Below are 22,612 nucleotides of genomic sequence, written 5' to 3'. Positions count from 1 at the left end.
GTCCAGTAGAGGCATAATAGGGACAATATGTTTTGTCTATGTATTCACACATGTACTAAGTTTCCGGTTAATACAATTCTAGCATGAATAATAAACATTTATCATGAATTAAGGAAATAAATAATAACTTTATTATTTCCTCTAGGGCATATTTCCTTCAGTTATATGTCTTATACTAAGCAGAGACACTTTTTGAACTTGCGTCAATTGTATTGATCAGCAAAACTACATCTGCATGATCTTCCCCTTAACCTTCGAAAGCTGTTGCATCAAAATCTTATGGCGCCTTAAAGGTCCACAGTGGCAACAACCAGCATATATTTTATATTTTTCACCCATATTACAAAACCTTTAGCTACCTTTTATGGTGCTATTCTACTTAAAATAATTGAAAATCTATTTTTTTATGCAGATAGGAGCTATGAATAAAGTAAACTCTGTCCTTCTTTCTATCCAACTACTAGCTTAGTTACTACTAGTACTGAGTGTATGAATGCATTGTATATAAGAGGACTCTAGTGCTACACACATCTTTGGCTCTGCATTCTCCATCGATCTACCTCACCTAGTTGGTCTTTGAATATCATTTTGGGCTGAAGTGTTTGCATTGAGTGTTGATCTACCTCACCTAGTTGGTCTTTGAATATCATTTTGGTATTTGAATAATTCTTTGTGCTTTATTGTTCTAGATAAGATTAAATAACATTTTGGTCACTTGGGCTTGATTCAGGGGATAAGCAACTCATCCGGCCACTCTCATCGCTTCTCGACGCCGGCCATGGTGCCTAAGAAGAGGTCGTCTGCAAGAGCTTTTTGTCGTGCTCAAGATCGATGGGAGGAGACTGCCAGCAAATTCTGCAAGGGAGATTTAGAGAAAAGGGCGGACGTAGAGGAGATCTGCAATAGGTTTCCCAGCTTGTAGATGTGCATCAACCACGCTAGGGGCCTCATCACCGTGGCTATGGATGATGAGAAGAAGACGATGTTCCCTGCCGGCCGTGGAATTCCTCCTGTCGTTGTTTTCCTTTGGGCTATGAATGAAGCGGTAAACTCACCAAATCTGCGTCAGCGTGCTAGGTGGTACGAGTACCGCTCCCGCCGTCGCGCCCCTTCAGCTCCAATGGAAGGTCTCGTCGGCGTCGTGGTCGTTGTACCAGGTGTAGTGAAGCAGATGATTGTCCACTCTGACAGCGAGGGAAAGAGCAGTGAAGATGAGGAGGAGGAGGAGGAGGAGCCAGGTGCAGACGTGGTGGTGGAGGTGGAGGACGACAGCGAGCAGGAGCAGCTAGTGGTGGAGGTGGAGGACGACAGTGAGGGGGAGGTGGCGCAGCAGCTGCAGCTCCCTGCTGGCGACGACCTGTACGTGGTGGCGCCGGGGATCCTGCAGCTCGGCGACATGAGCATGCAAATCGAGGCGGAGACCTACATCTGCGTCGACATTCTCCACTCTGACCGCATCAAGAAGATGAAGGAGATGCAGAAATGAAGAAATGCGGTGAGTGTTAGTTAGAAAAGTGTCAGTGTTTATCTTCAGTATACTGAACCTGTTATATACTGCGGTTGTTTAAGCAATGTCAAGTTGCTATGTACTGCAAGTGAAGTTGTTATGCAATGAGATGTTTAATTAAGTAGAAATGTTTTCCTCTCTGTTGCATTCCACAAAATTATAGTAGCATAAGAGAGGACACTTCTCTCTATATGTATAGTAGCTAGCGTCGACCAATCACGGAGATAAGAGAGGACACTTCACTCTATTAGCTAGCTAACACAGTATGAAACCCCTAAATTAACCCTCCAAAACCCCTAACCCCTTCCCCCCCCCCTAAAAAAATCTCCAGCTCCTGCCAGCTGCTGACGCGTGGAGGCCTATTTGTCCCTGTTGGTATTACCAACTGGCACTAAAGGTCCTCCTGGCTGAGTGCCCCACAGCGGCCACGTGGAGCCCTTCTGTCCCGGTTCGTAAGTGAACAGGGACTAAAGGGTTTGGGATTTAGTCCCGGTTCCTGAACCGGGGCTAAAGGGCCTCTGGAACCAGGTCAAATGAGTCGTTTCCTACTAGTGTAGCCGCACGCCCCAATATATTGAATGGGAGGGCCTGATTTATGGCGGCAATCCAAATTATTTTTGGGACTTAGAGGCTTTTAGGGGTCGGTTAGACATGTGTGTTTTGTTGTTCTTGGGAGACTTAGAGACTTTTTGGGATGGCCTCACATATCAAAACATTGTGGATGCTGCGAACCAATCTGTGGTTGGATGGTTAGACGGATAGTGGTATCCCAGCCCACCAGAGTTCATGTCCTGATACTCGCATTATTATTCCTGAATTTATTTCAGGATTTCCGGTGATGCGCTTTCAGTCGAAGGAGATGTTTCCATCGACAACGAGGCGCCTACGGTGACTTCGTAAATCTCAAGATGATATACCAGTTCAGTTTCTCGAAGGTGCTCATAGGGGTAGGGTGTGTGTGTTCTCATAGGGATGAGTGTATGCGCGTATGTATGAGTGTTTGCGTTTGTACTGTGTTTAAAAAACATTGTGAATGCTCTATGTTGCAATCACGAGAAAGCGAGGCAGTGTCTAATGGCATATTGGGGAAACGCCATGTACGCGATCCAGATCTCCACTCCGTCATCCAAATATATAGTTTGGTCACCCATTCAGCAACCAATGTTGCATAGCACTGAGGACTCAGATGCCACGTGTGCCAGAGATTTGGCAGCCTGCCGCAGCCATGGTACACATCACCACTGGACCGCGGATGGTCGAAGAGGGAGGAGAAGCTTCCGTGGTCGATAGTGAAGGCAAAAAGGCATTGCGGGAGCTCCGCACCAAGTGGAGGTGTAAGAGCAAGTCCAGCAGTTCCCCCATCCCCTCCCTCATCGTTCTTTTAGGGGAACAGAGCAAAAAAATTGCTTCCAGCAGTTCCCCAATCCTCTCCCCGTTTTTCTTGCCTCCCTCAAATCGTCCTCTCTCTCCCCTCTATGTAGGGGAACGGCGACCTCCCCGATCCCCTCCCCGACTCGCTGGACGAGGCAACGACTTCGCCCGGAAAACTCCCTCCCGCCACCACGCCACTGCCGTTGCTGCATCATCAGGTTCGTTTCTTCCTTGATTTTCTCTCAGATCCGAGCAAAATAGAGAATCTAGGGGAGGGAGATAGGGCGCCGCCGGGCAATGGAGGAGGGCCACGTCTGCGGTGGCTGGGGGAGGGGCGCGGCTGCCGTTGCTGGACGAGGGGAGGGGCGTGGCTGCCGCCGGGCAGTGGATTCTGCGGGGAGGGGCGCGGCGGCAGTGGATAAGGGGGTGGGGGTTTGCTGGCCTGTATCAAAGGTTGGTTGATGCGTGCTTGCATCAGAGAGCAGCTAGCAGATTTTTTGTAGAAAAAGGAGCAGCTAGCAGATGTGTGTTGCCAGAAATTTTTCTACATCAGAGAGCAGCTAGCTAGTGTAGATGCGGCTACATGGGTGATGCGTTGTCCTCTTTTCCCCTAAAATAGCGATGATGTTGCTGATTGCTGCAAATTTACATGGAAAATAGAGAGCTAGCTTGCTAGAATCTATGCTGCTGCTATTGCTAGTTATTTGAGTTTAATCTCAGTGTACCTTTGTTTTTGTTACAGATTTTGGTAATGGACGATCAGAGTTATTTTGATCTTTTGCAAAATGATGTTGGATTGAATGATTTGCACTGGACCGAAGAACAACATGTCGATCTTGAAGGGCCTGAAGAACAACAAACTGATCTTGAGGGGCATGACGAAGAACAAACTGATCTCGAAGGGCCTGCAGAACCTACCCCTCCTATGACAGCAAGGTCTTCGAAAGCAAAGGCGAAGAAAGTAAGCGCTTCCAAAGCAAGTGCTTCGAAGAGGCAAAAGAATTTCAGCAAGGCTGAAGACTTAACTTTGGTGGATGCGTACCTCGAGATAACTCAAGATCCAATCATAGGAGTAGACCAATCTCGTGATTGTTATTGGAAAAGAATCGATGCTTACTTCCATGCCAATAAATCTGAAGACCATGGTCGCACACAAGGTTTTCTTCAGCATTGTTGGGCTATTATTCAAGAACAAGTGAATAGGTTTTGTGCATGTTATAGTCAGGTCCAGAATAGGAACCAAAGTGGGATGACACGTGAAAATAAGGTAACAAATATGCTTTGCATGGTTCCTGTTTTGTTCATATCTTTGTTGTGCTGATGCATATGTATTAATGTAGCTATGTCAAGCGATTGTTCTCTTTGCCAATGGAGACAAGGCAAATAAATCATTTGGATTGATGCATTGCTTTAATAAGTTGGAAGACACCGAGAAGTGGAAATCTCGGCCCCAGAAAAAACAGAAGACATCCTCCTTGGATACTCCTAATTCATCATCTGCTAGTTTGTTTGAGGATGAAGCTACATCTCCCTCTAAAGTTGTCCCCAAGAAAAGGCCACCTGGAATCAAGAGGGCTAAAGATGCAGCATGGCGGGCTCAAAGTTCTTCCAGTACAGTTAATAGTAGTGCCATGGAATCATTTGGGGGTATCTTGGAGACAAGGGAGTCAAAAAGACAAGAGCGATTTGAGCTCATGATTGCAATGGACAAACAGAGAGAAGAAGATAGGTTGGTAGAAGAAAGAAAGAAACTTGCAATACAAGAAAAAAAGATGGAATTAGAAGAAGAAAAGATACGAATCATGAGAATATGGCGGAAGAACGCATGATGGGGGCTGAAGAAAGCAAAATAATGAGCATGGACCTTAGTGGCATGGATGAGCAAGAACAAGAATTCTACAAATTAAGGAAGAGCCAGATCATCAACCGACATCGTAACTCGTCGGCTTGAGCTATGTGTTGTAATCTGTACTACTTATTATCTTCGAACCATTTGGATGAAATGTGTCTTGTAATCTGTACTACTTATGTCTTGTAATCTGTACTAATTATTGTCTTTGAACCATTTGGATGAACTATGTGTAGTAATCTGTATATATCTCTGAAACATTTGGCTGACTATGTTAGCTAGATAATTGCTTCCATTATTTAGAAAATGATACAGATAGTGCTTACACTCCCATTATAATTGAAAAACAGTACACACTTGCATAATCTAAAATGGTGACATAGACTACATTATTGAAAGCTACATCAGTCCACGGATCTGCCACAGGTGCTCAACTAGATCAACTTGCCGCTGACAGTGAACTTGTTTGTCTCGAATATCACTCTGAGCTTGAAGAAACTGAGTCAATGTAGCCGCCTCTCGGTGAGAAGGTGTCACTAGTTCTCCCATGTTATCGTAGCGGTAGTCTACACGACTTCCACGCTCATCTTCTATTATCATGTTATGCAGGATGATACAAGCTGTCATCACTTCTCCGAGTGTCTCCAGATCCCAATACCTTGCCGGTCCACGTACAATAGCAAAACGAGCTTGCAGAACACCAAAGGCTCGTTCGACATCCTTCCGACATGCTTCTTGAACCGGGAGAAATTTTTGTTCTTCTCACCTTTGGGATTTGGAATTGTCTTTACAAATGTTGCCCACTGCGGATATATGCCATCTGCAAGGTAATACCCCGTGTTGTAGTTGTGTCCATTGATGGTATAATTCACTTCTGGAGCATGCCCTTCAACTAGGTTTGCAAACACGGGTGAACGGTGGAGGACATTTATATCATTATGAGATCCTGGTAAACCAAAGAAAGAATGCCAAATCCAAAGGTCTTGTGAAGCAACGGCTTCAAGAATGACCGTGGGTACGCGTTTATGGCCAACAAAAAAACCTTTGTGTGCAGTAGGGCAATTTTTCCACTTCCAATGCATGCAGTCGATGCTTCTGAGCATACCCGGAAACCCCCTTTGCTCTCCAATTGCAAGTAATCTAGCAGTATCTTCAGCATTTGGAGATCTCAGGTATCGACCCCCAAAGACCTCGATCACAGCACGCACAAATCTTCTAAGATTTCCTAAAGCGGTGGACTTTGCTAGCCGACAATACTCATCAGTAAGATCAGCTGCTATCCCATAAGCTAGGATTCAAAATACTGAGGTCAATTTTTGATAAGGATGTAAACCAGGAACACCAGCACTATTTCTTCTCAGGGAAAAATAGCTATCATGTGCCTCTATAGCACTTGCTATGCGCAGAAAAAGAGGACGATGCATTCTATACCTGTGAAGAAAAACTTAAATGAGACATGAAGAGCAACTACTATGGTGAAAACGAAATAGATGCACCAATCTCATACCTATTGCGAAACATCCTTGCCTTGAAGGTGGGGTTCTCTGCAAAATAGTCCTTGGGGAGATTCTGAAAGCGTTCCGCAAAATCGCGCTGAAGAGATTGACGTCCCGGTTGTGAACCTCCATGTCGTGGAGCATCCAACTGCGCTTCTTCTTCCTCTGCTACAATTGCAGCCATCATGAGTTCCTCATCTTCGGAGGAGGAATCTTCGCAAAACTGTCGGGCCAAACTTCGACGGTGACTCATTTCGTTGTGGAGAGATGGCAGAGAGATGGCGCAAGAGAAGTAGAAGAGGAGGCACGATCGGGATTGTGATAGATATGATGGGTGATCATGTATTTATAGGGCTGAAACTAGCCGTTGGAAAACTAGCTGTTGGAAACTAGCCGTTGGTACTTATGAAATATTCTTAAAATATAGAATAAGGGAGATGTTTGAGGGAACTGCTGGAGTTGAGCAATTTTTAGGGGAGAATCTTTTTAGGGGAATCCCCTGTTTTGAGATATAGGGGAGAAATTTTAGGGGAACTGCTGGACTTGCTCTAACGCCTTGATCTCTTGATTGAGAGTGTCCATGAGTAGTCAGGAGGAAAGGGCAGCAAAGGGTTGAGACTTGCTGAGAAGAAGGTGAGAACAAAGAACAAGATGACGAATTCAGATTTCACTTCATTGAATTTTTTTGAGTGGCATTTCACTTCATTGCGTAACCATTCACCATACATCCACTGGTTCTTAAATAGCCACACGCTTAACGCCACACCCTTACGCGACCAATAGACCCAAGACACTTACAACAATTCATTGTCGTGTTGTGCGGGTGTGACGAGAGGCCGATGCGAGTATGAACTCATGGAGGAGCCGGACGAAACAGTTATGGTGCGAGGGGTGTAGGCGCGCGAGCTGGTTGATCGTGGGAGACGACGACGCAATAGGTAGGAATGTGAGGCCATGTCAAGGATGGAGCGGAGCTACGCCCAACTTCGCTCTGCGGATTTCGATACGTGAATTTTTATTGTTCGGCGTAGCTCCGCTCTCTTGAGTGCGGGGCAGGAGCGATACCGAACATGCCCTCACAATGCCACGCTGGCCGGGAAAGCATCGTGGCGGCCATCCAACAGTTTTTTTTTTCAAACGTACTCCCGGCCACCCCCTGTCCTGAACCACGCCCACAGAGCCACCACACAAACGCCACACACACTCGCATCTCTCGCCGTGCACCGCGTCCACGCAGAACCCCCGTAGCGTCCTCCTCCCCAACTTCTTTCCCGCCACCAGTGCCTTATCCACCAGCGGCGAGGCCCCGAGTTGCTTCAGTCTTCGATCGATCGGTCGTGCTCTGAGAGCACTGCTCCCCGCACGCCCCAATGTCCGCCTCCGATGACCTCGTCCATCGGATCGCCGCCTTCTTCCCGCTCCCGCCGCCCCCGCAGAAGCAGCAGCTCTCCGGCGTCGCCGCGGCCGTCCTCAGCGCGGGCGGCCGCCTCGGCCGCGCCGTGGGCAACGTCTTCCGCCGCCTGCGCATCGACGACGGCCTCGACATCGCGTACGCACGCCGGAAACGTAGGATCGTCCCCGGCAGAGGCGGCGCGACGGCCGAGGACGACGGCGCGCGGAGCAAGCAGGAAGGGATCGCCGTTGGCGGCGATCGTCCGGCCGTAGGTGGCTCCGGGAGGTTCGCGCGGTCGCAGGGGAGCATGGTCCTGTCGGCGGCGTTCGACAGCCGGACGAACGACGTGGAGAGCTCCGTGGCGGCCCGCGGCGACCTGTGGCGCGCCGAGGCATCGCACTCCAGCAGCGGCAGCGGCAGCAGAGGCGGCGGTGACGGCGGCGCGGCGCCGCTGTTCCTGGTGCAGCTCGGCCCCGTGCTCTTCCTCCGCGACACGACGCTGCTCTTCCCGGTGCACCTCTCCAAGCGCCACCTCATCTGGTATGGCTTCGAGCGCAAGGTAAACAACTGACGAACACACTGAATCTAAGATCTTATCTGCACAAAGAAGAAGCTAGGAGCAATATCTGACATGTGTTTGTGTGCAGAACGGAGTGCACTCGGTGTGCCCGGCGTACTGGACAGCTCGCCGGAGATGCTTCTTCATGTCGATGATCTGCCTCAACCCGTTTGCTTGCGTGAGTTCAATGAGCATTCTGAATTTGCTGTCCTGAATCCTGAATTCGTGATGATGAGCAGTTAATTTCGACACTGTCTTTGCCTGAACTTTCTGTTTGAAAACAATTGAGCAGTCATTCATGGACATGCAATTCCCCAACGGGCAGCTCAGATACGTCGCCGGCGACGGGTTCACGGCGCGTGGCTTCCTCCCCATCGGCGGCGGCGGCATCGTCCAGGCCCACGGAAAGTTCCCAGGGGAGAAGAGGCTCAGCTTCTCCTACAAGGTCTGCACCCTACCTACCTGATCTCGATCTCAAAATGTGCATCTGCATTTTCTGCACAAACCACAACCGAAACCCGAGAGATGATCTGAGCCGTTGCTGTGCAGAACGGGAGCGGGGGCAGCGTCACCCCGACCGTCCAGTGGCCGGACCGGTCCCTCTCGCTGGGGCTAACCCAGGTGCTCTCCTGGAGGAGGTGCGGCCTCATGCTGCAGCCAGCGCTGCAGCTCAGGCAAGTCCACTTACTTGCAAGTTGCAGCCCCTCTCTGTTTCTTGCCACATTATGCTGCAGTTGATCTTGTTTGGAATGGGGATCACATAACTAAGCTGGCCAATGCCATGGTGTCTCTTTGTGATGAACAGCGTGTGCCCCACGTTCGGCGGGAGCCGGTCCGGGGTGTCGACGGAGCTGGTCCATTCAGTTAGCGAGGAGGCCAGCGTCGCCTGCGGCTACTCCCGCACCGCCTCTCCCTCCGCCTACGCCTCCGTGTCGGTCAGTCTTCTCCATTGATCAACCATTTTCTTACCGTTGAGCTACATTGCACACTTTGCATACTTTTGGATGAACACATGGGTGCATTATTGGGTACACATGGTTTACTTCGTGATTCAACCCTTGTAAGTAGATGGTAATCAATTGATCTTGTTGTTCGTGTGTGCAGCTCGGGAGATCAAAGCTGAATGGCGGCGCGACGAGCTCGGGGCTGGTGTTGAGAGTGGACGCACCGCTGCACGGTTTTGGGCGGCCATGGTTCTCCATCCAGATGAACAGTGGGCTCGAGTTCTGAATCTTTGATTGTTGCAAAGGTAAATACTACGAGGCGGCATTGCGTCTCGACACAGGCATGTATAGTCGATGCTAGTTTTGTACATATGGCTTCAGAGAGGACTGGAACAGACTCTTTATATACATGTTACAAACAACTTACAAATCCTATGATTGGCTGAAACTGTGGAAAAGAACCATGAAATTTACACGGTCAGATAGATCTCTTGGCAGGAATTAATGCACCGCTCCTGCCCCTTCGGAGATTTCTGCGGAAAAAGCTCTGTTGCAACAAATTTGTGTGAAGTAATTAAAAGAGGTAGCTAGATAGAAATGTTTTACTAAGTCGGGAAATTTCGGGCGTCAACGTTCAGACTTGAGAGCATCGTCTCCGGCGCATGCCCGAATAGTTTTGAATTTCAGTTTCAGAAATATTTCAGTCATTACCGAAATTACGGAATTTCAGTGAAATTAAGTGATTTCGGTTTTCATTTCGGCCAGAGGACCAAAATTTTCACTCAAATTTGACCGAGATCCAATCAAATATTTTGAAATTCAAAAAGCAACTTAAAAATATTTTGAATTTCTGTGTACTACCAAAATTGGTGAAACATTTTGATCGATAGGTGATTGTTTTAGTATACACTTAAAATAATGTAATATCTGAAATCTTATTGAAACTACATTAAAAGTGAGAACCATCCGGTATGCTATGCAGCTAGTGCTTGCAGAGAATATATATCGCTCATTCTGTATAGGCGTGGCTGGACCACACCATGAGCCTGCATGGGTTGGCCCATGGCGCCGCTTTTCTTTCGAGGTGCCCATTTTTAGCATTTTTCTTTAGCGCGGTAGCACCTGATTTTCTTTCCAATTGAGAATTTCCGTTTTTGTTTTTTGTCATATTTTTTATTTTGTTTTCGTTTTTTGTGTACTACCAAATTTTTGAAACATTTTGATCGAAAGGTAATTATTTTAGTATATCCCAAAAACACGAAATTTCTGTAATTTCATTCAAATTACACTAAAAGCAAGAACCATTCGGTATGCTACGCAACTAGTGCTTGCAAAGAGTATATATTGCTCATTACAAGCAATAAGGGACGCTTGACCACACCATGAGCCTACATGGGTTGGCTCATGGCACCGGTTCCTTTCGATGTGGCCATTTTTTAGCATTTTTCTTTGGTGCGGTAGCACCTGATTTTCTTTCGAGACGGGAATTTTTGTTTTTGTTTTTGTCTCATTTCTGTGTCTGCGTTAAATTCAAAAAATAACTTAAAATATTTGAATTTTTGTGTACCACCAAAATTTGAAACATTTTGATCGAAAGGTATTATTTTAGTATATAGCCAAAATAATGAAATTTCAAAAATTTCATTGAAATTAAACTAAAAGTGAAAAGCATTCGGTATGCTAAGCAACTAGTGCTTGCAAAGAGTATATATTGCTCATTACAAGCAATAAGGGTTGCTCGACCACACCATGAGCCTACATGGGTTGGCTCATGGCACCAGTTTTCTTTCAATGTGGCCATTCTTAGCATTTTTCTTTGGTGAGGTATTACCTAATTTTATTTCGAGATAAGAATTTCTATTTTTGTTTTTGTCTCATTATCTATGTATGCGCTAAATTCAAAAAATAACTTCAAAATAATTTGAATTTCTGTGTGCTACCTAAAATTTGAATTTTTTTGATCAAAAGGTAATTATTTTAGTATATACCAAAAGTAATGAAATTTTAAAAAATTCATTGAAATTACACGAAAAGTGAGAACCATTCGGTATGCTGCGCAACTAGTGCTTGCAAAGAGTATATATTGCTCATTACGAGCAATAAGGGACACTCGACCACACCACGAGCCTACATGGGTTGGCTCATGGCACCGGTTTCCTTTCGATGTGGCCATTTTTTAGCATTTTTCTTTGGTGCGGTAGCACCAGATTTTCTTTCAAGACGGGAATTTTTGTTTTTGTTTTTGTCTCATTTCTGTATGTGCGTTAAATGCAGAAAAATAACTTAAAATATTTGAATTTTTGTGTACCACCAAAATTTGAAACATTTTGATCGAAAGGTAATTATTTTAGTATATAGCCAAAATAATGAAATTTCGAAAATTTCATTGAAATTAAATTAAAAGTGAGAAGCATTCGGTATGCTAAGCAACTAGTGCTTGCAAAGAGTATATATTGCTCATTACGAGCAATAAGGGACGATCGACCACACCATCAGCCTACATGGGTTGGCTCATGGCACCAGTTTTCTTTCAATGTGGCCATTCTTAGCATTTTTCTTTGGTGCGGTATTACCTAATTTTATTTCGAGATAAGACTATTTTTGTTTTTGTCTCATTATCTGTGTCTGCGTTAAATTCAAAAAATAACTTAAAAATAATTTGAATTTCGGTGTACTACCTAAATTTTGATACATTTTGATCAAAAGGTAATTATTTTAGTATATACCAAAAGTAATGAAATTCAAAAGAAATTCATTGAAATTACACGAAAAGTGAGAACCATTTGGTATGCTGTGCAACTAGTACTTGCAAAGAGTATATATTGCTCATTACGAGCAATAAGGGACGCTCGACCACACCATGAGCCTACTTGGGTTGGGTCATGGCACCAGTTTTTCTTTCAATGTGGCCATTTTTAGCATTTTTCTTTGGTGCGGTAGCACCTAATTTTCTTTCGAGACGGAAATTTCCTTTTTTTTTGTCTCATTTTCTGTGTCTGTGTTAATTTCAGAAAATAAGTTAAAAATAATTTGAATTTCTGTGTACCACCGATATTTTGAAACATTTTGATCGAAAGGTAATTATTTTAGTATACACCAAAAGTAATGAAATTTCAGAAATTTCATTCAAATTACACTAAAAGTGAGAAGCATTCGGTATGCTACGCAACTAGTGCTTGCCAAGAGTATATATTGCTCATTACGAGCAATAAGGGACGCTCGACCATGCCTTGAGCCTACATGGGATGGCTCATGGCACCATTTTCTTTCGATGTGCCCATTTTTTAGAAATTTTTCTTTCGTGCGGTAGCATCTGATTTTCTATCAAGGTGGGAATTTCCGTTTTTGTTTTTGTCTCATTTTCTGTTTCAATATTTTTTCCTTTTTGTTTTTTTCTTTTTTTTCACCATTCTTTTCTTTTACGTTCTTCCTTTCTATTTATAATTTTATATTATTTTCAGAGATAAAAAATGTTAATAATTTATAAAGTGCACGAATATTTTTCTTAAAATGACAAAATAATTCTAATACATTAAAAATTACGAAAGTACATTAAAAAAGAACAATTTTTGGAATGCATTATTGTTTTAAATGAACATTTTTAATATGTGATTTATAAAATAAATAAACTCCTTTTACTTTTATATGAACATTTTTTAAATATGCATTCTTTCCAAATTACATGAATATTTTTTAAACTGATTATTTATTTTGCTACATTTTTTTAAATAAGCAAATATTTTTTACTTATTTTTTGAAAATATGTACACTTATTTAATAGTTGTAAGAATTAATAAATAAAAAAACTTTATACTCCTATATTTATTTTTTAATATATCTAAAGATATAAAAGGGAAAAATGAAAACCAAAAAAAGAAGAAAAGGGGACACGGCCAACGTTCGCTAGTTGGGTCTGTCCCATTGGACTATACGCCATTTATTTTTCACTAAGCTTGTGCAGACGGCCGCAGGCCCAGCCCGTACGACTGTCTAGCTCAGTGAAAAGTGCGACTGGCGACCAAACTAATTAAAAGCACCTTTACCGTATGTACAATGGCTGATAAGATAGTTTTATCTTAAGTTTTACATTAATTTAGATATGACAAAAAAATGTCTACAAACGGTGTTCTCTCAGCCTTATTTTCAATAATTACCTATTCTTAAAAACTTGGTGAGACATGTTGTGCTAAGAGATCATCTCTTGTCTTCTCTTAAATAAGAGAAGACAAACCTTTTCTTATAAGTTCTCTCTTTTCCACCTCATCATTTAGTCTACGTGGCGGTCCTAAGATAGAATCATTGTGCATGTCCTTACCAGATTGTAGTTGGATGGTTAGAGGGACAGTGATATTTCTAGCCCATCAGATTTAAGTCCTGGTGCTCGCATTATTTCTGTATTTATTTCAAGATTTTCGGTAATGCACTTTCAGTGGGAGGAGACGTTCCCGTCGACGACGAGACGCCCACGGTGACGTCGTAAATCTCACGATGATATACCGGCTCAGTCTCCGAAGGTGCTCAGGGGTAGGGTGTGCGTGCGTGCGTTCATAAAGGTGAGTGTATGCGTTTATGTATGAGCTTTTGCGTCTGTACTGTGTTTTAAAAAAATGAGGGCAACTTTTTTTTGAATAATTATTAAGGGCAACCAGCGCTCAAAAACAAAACTAATTAAGGGCAACCAGCAGGCAGCAGGTCGGCAACCCTTTTTTTGTTGTTCGATTGGGAAAAAGCAAAGCCCCGGCCTGGTCGGCAACCATGTGTCACCACATTACGGATTGATGCATGCGATCATCGCAGGTAGTGTGGTTGGTCACATCTCCGTCAGCTTTCAATTCGCTCCCGATCATCCGCAAAAAAAAAAAAAAAAAAAAAAAAAAAAAAAAAAAAACTCTCCCGATCTGCGGGGTTGGGGCCGGCCATCGATCAACCATGCAGCGCCGGAAAATGCCATATATATACACGGGACGTGCACTGCGAGGGTGTGCCAAGTTACTTGGCCCAAGTAGACGCAGCTGGCGAAGCTCTAGCTAGTGTATGCATCATGGCCGTCACGGGCAGAGGCATCGCCGGCGTTGCAACCCTTATGGTTTTGCCCAGTTTTTTATGGCGCGCGTCCACTTTCGTTCACGACGGACGTCGGCCATTTTTTTCCCGTGTTCACGTACAGCCCGTTCACGGGTCCGTGTAAGGGTCCGTGTACGCGGCGTGTGCCACGTACGTGGTTTTGCCCATTTTTCCATGGCGCGCGTCCACTTTCGTCCACGATGGCCGTCGGTCAGTTTTTTCCCGTGTCCACGTACAGCCCGTTCACGGGTCCGTGTAAGGGTCCGTGTACGTGGCGTGTGCGTTGTACGTGGTTTTGCCCAGTTTTCCATGGCGCGCGTTGTCCTCTCGTGCTGCTGCTGCTGGGTGGCGGAGGTAGAGGGTGGACAGGGTGGGCCATGGCCCACCCTGGGATTTTTTGCATAGTTTTATAGCATAGGAAAAATGGTAAAAAATATTACGAAAAATATATTTTTATGAACAATTCTATTGTTGGCCCACCCTGGTTCATTGTGCTAGATCCGCTACTGGCTGCTGCTGCCGCCTGGTGGCTGCGCTTGCGGCGGTCGGCGGCGGTGGATCGGGGCCACGGACTCCAAGGTACAACGCCATCTTCAACCTGGGCGACTTGACACTAGTAGAAAAAGAATTTTTAGTACCGGTTCGTAAGGACCTTTAGTACCAGTTCTGGAACCGGTACTAAAGAGTGAGAACTAAAGCCCCCCCCCCCCCCTCTTTAGTCCCGGTTCAACACGAACCGGGACCAAAGGCCACGTGGCACGAGGCGCGCCGTGGTCTGGGGGACCTTTAGTCCCGGTTGGTAAGGATTTTTTTTTTGAAATAAAGCAAAAACAGCCCGTCTACTGGGCCGGCACGGCCTACATACGACTAGAAACCCAATCTCTAGTTGGGCCAGGATGCAGGCCCGTACAGCCCAGTAGGCCCCACAGGGCAGAAGACTTGCAATAGGCCCACAAAGGCCTGCTTAGAGAGGAGCTCGACACGGTAGCCGCGGCGGGGCTTATAAACCGGTGCGAGCTCCTCTCAACTAGCGAGGTGGGACTAAACATTGTGCACTGCGGGTGGCAGCGCACCACCTTTAGTACCAGTGGGTGACTCCAACCGGTACTAAAGGGGGGTCTTTAGTACCGGTTGGAGCCACCAACCGGTACTAAAGACGGTGGCCTTTAGTACCGGTTGGTGGCTCCAACCGGTACTAAAGACCCCCCTAGTACCGGTTGGAGCCACCAACCTGTACTAAAGGCCACCACCTCTTTAGTACCGGTTCGTGGCACGAACCGATACTAAAGGTTCGCCACGAACCGGTATTAATGAGCGCCGCCCGTCTGGCCGTTGGAACCGGCATTAATGGTCACATTAGTGCCGGTTCAATTGCGAACCGGGATTAATAAGTTTCACATTAGACCCTTTTTCTACTAGTGCGACGTCGGACACCGGCGACATCTGCCCCCGAGGCCGGCACGAGCCGGCCAGCGTGCTGGGCATCTTCGCCCGCATCCCCTACGGCATCACCTACTTCGGCAAGCCCACCTGCCGCTGCTGCGACGGCCGCCTCAACGTCGACTTCCTCGGTAACGACATCGTCACGATCGACGTCACTGCTACGACGTATTGCTGTGGTTAGTCTAACTGCATGCATGTCTGCGCCGCAGCGCAAGCGCTCGGGCTGCCGCTCCTCCCGCCGTCCAAGGCGCGCGGCGAGGACTTCCGGCGAGGCGCCAACATGGCCATGATCGGCGGCACCGCGCGCGACTACAGCGGCACCAGCATGTTCACCGGCTACGGCGTGCACCTCGACGGCTCCATGGACAGCCAGATGGAGGCTCTCCGCCGACTACTGCCTTGCATCTGCGGGACACGGCAGAGTATATACTCCCTCCGTCCGGAAATACTTGTCAGACAAATGGATGTATCTAGATGTATTTTAGTTGTAGATACATCTATTTTTATCCATTTCTCCGACAAGTATTTTGGGACGGAGGGAGTACATATCATATCGATCCATCATACAAATCATTCGATCGATCGGTGCAATAACAATTAAAAACTTAAGTTTAATTTTCTTCATGTGTCTGTATATACTCCCTCCGTTCCGAATTACTTGTCGCACGTATGGATGTATCTAGATGTATTTTAGTTCTAGATACATCCATTTCAGCGACAAGTAATTTGGAACGGAGGGAGTAGGTTGCAAGGAGTATTTGGCCAAGTCCCTGTTTGTGTTTCAGCTGGGGGAGAACGGCTACAACATCCAGCTGGTGAATGGGTCCACGCTACACGAGGCAAGAAAGAGCATACCCAGCATAGTCAACACCATCACATCCGGCGTAGAGGTGACCGTAAACCCAAAACTTACCTGAACATGCACATGTCCTACTAATCATGATACTCACGCACATTACATTCTCACATGTTTCTCAACGTACGCCGAGGGCATCCTTTAAGCGCGGCGCGGCCATGCATACCGATAATTCAAACAAATATATAGTTGGGTAAAATTGGACCGTACTCTAAAAAGGGTATATGAAGCACGAAAAGTAACCCACGAATGGAGAAGTTACAAGTGTATATGTGCCAAGGAACAAACAAAACATCCACTTGGTGCAGCTTGTACCTAACCTACTTATCTTCCAAACTAACATGTCGTGCAGAAATTAATCACTCTCGGCGCAGTTGACATCATGGTGTCGAATGTTGCTCCGATGGGGTGCTACCCGCTATACCTGAACTTCTTCGAGAGCTCCGACAAGGGTGACTACGACGAGTACGGGTGCCTGAGAAACCACAACGCCTTGTTTGATAGGCACAACTCTTTCCTCAAGAACGGGCTCAGAAAGCTTCAAAAGAAGCATCAACACACAAGGATCATGCATGCCGACCTCGCGAGCCAGATCTACCAAATGGTACAGGATCCCAAAAAGTTTGGTAAGTTTCATTCGAGAATTGTGTGTGTGAAAAGAGTGTTTTATTTTTTTATTAAAACGGAAACTGGTTAGGGTATGTACAATGGTGTTAAATTAGTGATGACATGTATGATAATTTTCATGACGTGGACATTATCTTAGTTAAGAGATGATCTCTTACAAAGTAAGATAAGACATTATCTTACAAGATTTCTTCTCTTACTCACATGTTTTCTATTTTATTCTTAATCACTCCACAATCTCAGGATCTCATAATTAACATTAATTTTAAACATAATACTAAGAGATAATCAATTGTATAAGTTGTTTTATTGACTTATCTATATGACATAGAATACATCAGAAAAGACAACCTTGTCAACCACTAGACATGAACTTAGGAACTTCAACCAAAAAAAAAAAGAAGCTCTAACCTTGCAACTCAATTGACCGCCACCAGACCATTTCCACTTTTGTGTAGTTCAGTTAACCTTTTGGCTTTAGTTTAATTTCACATATTTTGTGTAAGTACACCTTTTTAGTGTAATTAAATTGCTCCGAAATCCAAACAAAAAAATGACCGGTTGTTTTCAATGGTTTTCAAATATTAGGCTGAAAGTAAAACCGCGAATCTAAATATGCCACCCAATTTTCAGTTTGATCTATTTCTTTCATGCAGGCTTTGTGATTGGGACCATACTTATGGGATGTTGCGGAAAGGCCAATGCGCCAAATGGATTTGATCTGCTCGCAATGTGTGGGATGGATGGCTCCAGCGTCTGCCATGACCCGGGGAGCCACCTAACCTGGGACGGTATGCACCTTAGCGACGCTGCCAACAAACATATCGCCGAGGGTTGGCTAAGTGGCACGTACTGCCGCCCACCGATTCTGTGGTGAAGCTCCTTGCCAAATTGTGAACATAGATACATGTACATATGGGCGAACTTTTATAGAACTATGCGCACATGTATTATAGAAACTAGATGATACCCCGTTGTTGTGGGAATATTTTGTAATATATTTCATGAGAATTGGTTGTATAAAACATGATATATAGAGTAATAAGATGAGAACTAAAACTGAAAAAAAATGATTTGTGGTGTTTGGTTATTGTATAATATAAATATTATAATAGTATATAAATTCTCATGCATGTTTGCATGTTGAGGTAGCATTTTATTATGAATTGTTGCATGTTGTGGTGGGCCTTTCTCCATGCATGTTGAAAGATGAGGTGGCATACTTGCATGTTGAGAGAAATAGGTTAGTGGGGGCTAGCTATTTAGATATAGAAGATATACTAATATGTGCCCCCAAATTTGAAATAATATTGAAAATATGTTGTATTTTTTGTGGGGTTACATGCATCTTTTATTTTTAAAGTATTAAGAATATTGTTGTATTTCATGAAGTATTAAGAATAGAGTTGTATTTATATGTGCCATAGATGTTGTGCAGATTCTAATCAAAAGGGCACACCATGTTGGATTGATTAAAGGGATAGTGGCTAATCTTATTTAGCTTCTTTTTTTACAATGTTACAATGTGCAGCAGACAATGTTTTTCTCTTGAAGCTTATTTTATGTATGTTTGAACATCTGTGTGGCCTAAAAACTTTTTTTTTCATAAAAGTGAGGTTTTCTATTTTGGTGAGATACAGAACAATATAGATGATTACTTGCATACTTTCACTAGTGGGAAAGGGTTGCCTTTGCAAACTCTAGTACATAGAAAAAGGTTATGCAATAAAGATGGGAAATTCACAGAGAAAAAAGATGAAGTTTCTGAATTATGGAGGAAGATTTTAGTTATTTTGAAGCACTTTATGGGTAATGCTTGTATATGATATATATATATAAGTTTGAATTACCAAAAGGAGCTCATTACATAATGGATTTTTGTAGAAAATTGTTGATATGCATGGCAACGTACTGAACTAATGATGGGAGAAAAAACCACCGGTCATATGATCTGATTTGTGTATCATAGATGGCCTATTGGCTTTTGTTTGGAAGGACCACCACGATGATGACTCCGATGACATGGGTGATGACGACGGCAGAGGCCCCGCCGTCCTGGGAGGCCCTAAATGTGAGGTTACGGTTCGTAGTATTTCTTTTAGGTTTTTAAATATTTTAATTGAACTTGTTAAATATCGACCGGTTTGAATGTAAATATATCGAACTTGCTTCAATGTGTACAAGTTTGTCGATTATGACTTTGCAGCTTTCGGTTGCGCCTTAAAGATACGCCAAAAACATTATATGGATCACCATGGCTTCAGCTTCCTGCAGTTGACTGTATATGTTCAGAGAGGTAAACTGCACGTAAGTACGTGTTTAGAACTAGCCATGGAATGGTTTTGTTGTTCACGGTCTCTATCGGATGCCCTTAGGCAGTGATGCTCCATGATGGTTTAACTACTACTCGTAGTACAAATGAGCCCCCTGTGTGCTTCACCTAAACTGACACGGTTTACGATGTTTGTCTCTTTGTTAGTAACTTACCAGTTGAAACATGTAAAATGACCTTCAGAGGTAGAGTACCTACCAACCATGGAGAAAAACTGACAAGGGGGTGGACTTGGAGACATAGTAGACTGAAGGTGTGATATGTGTTTCTCACTTGGAGGTGCTAGAATCTAAAAGATGGGAACTGTTTTAGAAGGAGATGCCGAAAGGAGGAGTAAGCACACAACCACAGCACAATTGGCAACCAGCTGGGAAGGAACTTTATTTCCATGTTAATGCATAGGAAAATTAGCCTGCATCAAGCCTCATATGCTAAGCAAAAAACGCTGCAATGTAACACCACTGTCATGTCATCAGACCAAGGCAAACATGAAACACAGGGTACAGAGGTCCGTGACTGCCAACCGAAGATCAATACTTCAGTACTGTACTACTGTAAGTAGTATACTAACTTGGACACATAGCTAATCATGAAACAAGAGTCGACAGGGCGGATATCCAAACACTGAAAACAAACCTCAACGGTGTCTTGCATGCACAGACCACAGGAACAGGACATAGATAACTTCCAAGGCAATTTGCGTCGCACGCACCTGTTGCGGCTTCATTACTTTGCCCAAGGAAATTTCATAAGGGAAAAAAGCTCGCCAAGAGAAAATTCAGACCCTCTCTTGTAACGTCCTTCAAGATCAGAATAGCCAGTGACCAGCATTAAGGAGATTTCACCTGCCCGTTTCACATTCGCCATTTTGGAATGCACCTCCTCCGCCGCCAAAGTGGAGCCAGCGGACAACAGGATCACCACCTGCTTGAGCATCAACGCACTCTCGACGAAGTATTTGAGGAAGGCGAGCTCACTTCGACCCCCTTGGAAATCATGGAAAATCAGCCGCTTGATGCGCGAACGGATGCATTCTATGGCACCAGAGTCGTGCCAGAACTTTTGGTTGAGCTTGCCAGTGGATTGATCAGGCTGTCCAGACTGAAAAAAATCACATCAGTTAAATGCACATGAAGTTCTTCATCAGCTATATTGATAGAAATTAGCAATACAGTACGGGATGATAATGGGCAGATGCACACGAAAGCTGAAAGAGGGCCTCACCTTGATGTACAGCGTCTCGACATTAGGAAAGCATCCGAGGACACTGGGAATCATCTTGGCATCATTGCGCACTCCGAAACGCACCTCCAAAGCCAGGACTGTCACACTTGTCACCATGGTTCTTGGGCTCACCCTTGTACCAGCCTGCAAATGCAATTCACATTGCAACCAAATTATTAAGAGAGGAAAACCCCACAAATGGAGAGTTTACAGTCTCCGAACAAATGGAAATATCAGACGAGGCACCTTGATGATTGTGTTGCCGACCTCCAGGACGTGATTCCGCGTGTCCAACTGCAGGTATGCCAACAATTGCAGCTTGGGGGCATGGCCAATCTTGACCTTGGTGCAGCCGGCCTCAGGGGTCAAACCTTCCAAATTGATGAGGCGCTCAAGGAGCGGGGCGTTCACCACGAAGATCTCCTCCAAGAAGGACCCGATGATCGGCACGCACCGGAGGCTTTGGCTGACAAGGCGCAGCCGGAGCGTGAACAGGTTCCCTTCGAGGCAGAGCGTCTCTAGCACCGGGCTCCTGTCGAGCATGAAGTCCAGATCCCGGCTCTCCACGACGACGCTGTAGAGCCCGAGCTCACGGAGGTTGGGGAAAGAGACGCCCGGCGGGAGGCCGGCCGTGCTGGGGAACCTCCAGAAGCAGAGGTGGAGGCGGGTGAGGGTGGCCGTGCGCAGGAACGTGGCGGGGAGGACGACGTCCAGCGGGCGCCGGCTGTTGACGAGGACGAGCTCCTGCACGGCCTTGGCGGCGAGGAGCTGGAGCCAGGGCGCGAGCAGGTGGCGGGACTCCTCCGTGCAGCTGGTGGCGAGGTGGACGCAGCGGAAGGGCCCCGGGTGCGCCTCGAGGACGCGGGACAGGGCGGCGGGGGCGTGTTCGCACACGAATACGTCACCGTGTACCTCCGATGCCGAGGGTGATGCACCGCGGCTCACGTCGAAGGAGACCCGTTCGGAAGCGCGGTACGCAAGCAATCCGGCGGGCGCTTTTGAGCACCCGAAACCCCACGCGCCCGAGAGGGACCCCGTCTGGACGCGCGGCGGCTATGGGCTGCCCTAGGTCGGTTCGCCCGCCCCTAGAGCCTCGAGGATCGCTGCCCTTTAAAACGAACGAAGAACGAGAGATAAAGAACAAGGGAGAGATGTAAAAGTAGGGTAAAAAGTAGATGGGTTTTGCGATTGTGTGTTGTTCAATCGGCCGTCACCCCAAACATAAATAAGAGGCGGCTGGACTTTCCGTACAAGAAAAGAATTCATCTAGGCTTTTCTTACAAGAAAATTGCATCAATTCACGTCCAAAACCCTAGTCAAATTCGGACTGGTTTTATCCGAACTTTCCAAAACTGATCGGTTTAAACTGGCTGTATTTTGCGGGTCTTTTTTGTGGTGGTAAACAAACTCGGATGGAAACGAGCCCAAAAGTAATCTTGACCGCTTCGACGAGACGAACAACTTTCATGTTGAACGTTTTTTGATCAGAGGCCATCTTGAGGGGGTTTTAGGCTGTTTTCCGAAGTCTGCGGCAGAAAAATCCAAAACCCGGACAAACAACCCCGGAGTGTCCGGCCGTCCTCGTAGAAATCCAAAAACCGGATGATCATTTCCGGAGTGTCTGGCCATCCTGATGCAGCTACGCATTTTCGGCTCTAACTTTTGCATACGAACTCTGATTTAGACGTTTCTTATATCAAAATCGATCGCCTCGACGAGACGAAGACAATCCATGTAGGAACTTTTCTCATATGATGCCATCTTGGGGGCGTAATCAGCCGAATAGTATTCTGAATACAAAATCTGAATACTTAAAACACAACTTCGGCCTTAAAGATGAGATCGGATGGCTACGGCCCAAATATCAAAGTTCCTCCTTTTGACGATACGGAACTTTATCATTTTGAGCACTTCTCCATTTGAGGCCTTCTCAATTATGTTTTTGAC

At 45.4% G+C, this 22,612-nt stretch overlaps 3 protein-coding genes across 3 annotated transcripts; 2 read left to right on the top strand and 1 right to left on the bottom strand.

Moving 5' to 3' along the window:
* Positions 1–7,500: 7,500 nt before the first annotated feature.
* On the top strand, positions 7,501–9,577 carry LOC123158990 (uncharacterized). The gene is made up of 6 exons (XM_044576796.1): positions 7,501–8,175; positions 8,264–8,353; positions 8,468–8,620; positions 8,725–8,849; positions 8,981–9,110; positions 9,280–9,577. Exons 1-6 carry the CDS (start codon positions 7,594–7,596, stop codon positions 9,403–9,405), a joined length of 1,206 nt encoding a protein of 401 aa, XP_044432731.1. The 5' UTR covers positions 7,501–7,593; the 3' UTR covers positions 9,406–9,577.
* Positions 9,578–15,622: 6,045 nt separating this feature from the next.
* LOC123156219 (GDSL esterase/lipase At1g28640-like) lies at positions 15,623–17,986 on the top strand. Its single transcript, XM_044574370.1, has 5 exons — positions 15,623–15,754; positions 15,836–16,048; positions 16,371–16,516; positions 16,835–17,108; positions 17,766–17,986. The coding sequence occupies exons 2-5, from the start codon at positions 15,907–15,909 to the stop codon at positions 17,984–17,986; spliced, it is 783 nt and encodes a 260-aa protein (XP_044430305.1). The 5' UTR covers positions 15,623–15,754; positions 15,836–15,906.
* A 1,856-nt stretch (positions 17,987–19,842) lies between these two features.
* On the bottom strand, positions 19,843–21,640 carry LOC123161415 (uncharacterized). Its single transcript, XM_044579252.1, has 3 exons — positions 20,912–21,640; positions 20,666–20,809; positions 19,843–20,542 (listed from the first exon to the last, which is right to left on the bottom strand). The coding sequence occupies exons 1-3, from the start codon at positions 21,206–21,208 to the stop codon at positions 20,168–20,170; spliced, it is 816 nt and encodes a 271-aa protein (XP_044435187.1). The 5' UTR covers positions 21,209–21,640; the 3' UTR covers positions 19,843–20,167.
* Between the last annotated feature and the right edge of the window lie 972 nt (positions 21,641–22,612).

This window comes from Triticum aestivum, chromosome 7B (assembly GCF_018294505.1).
Source record: "Triticum aestivum cultivar Chinese Spring chromosome 7B, IWGSC CS RefSeq v2.1, whole genome shotgun sequence".
NCBI lineage: Eukaryota > Viridiplantae > Streptophyta > Magnoliopsida > Poales > Poaceae > Triticum > Triticum aestivum.
This window is presented reverse-complemented; position numbering and strand designations above follow the sequence as displayed.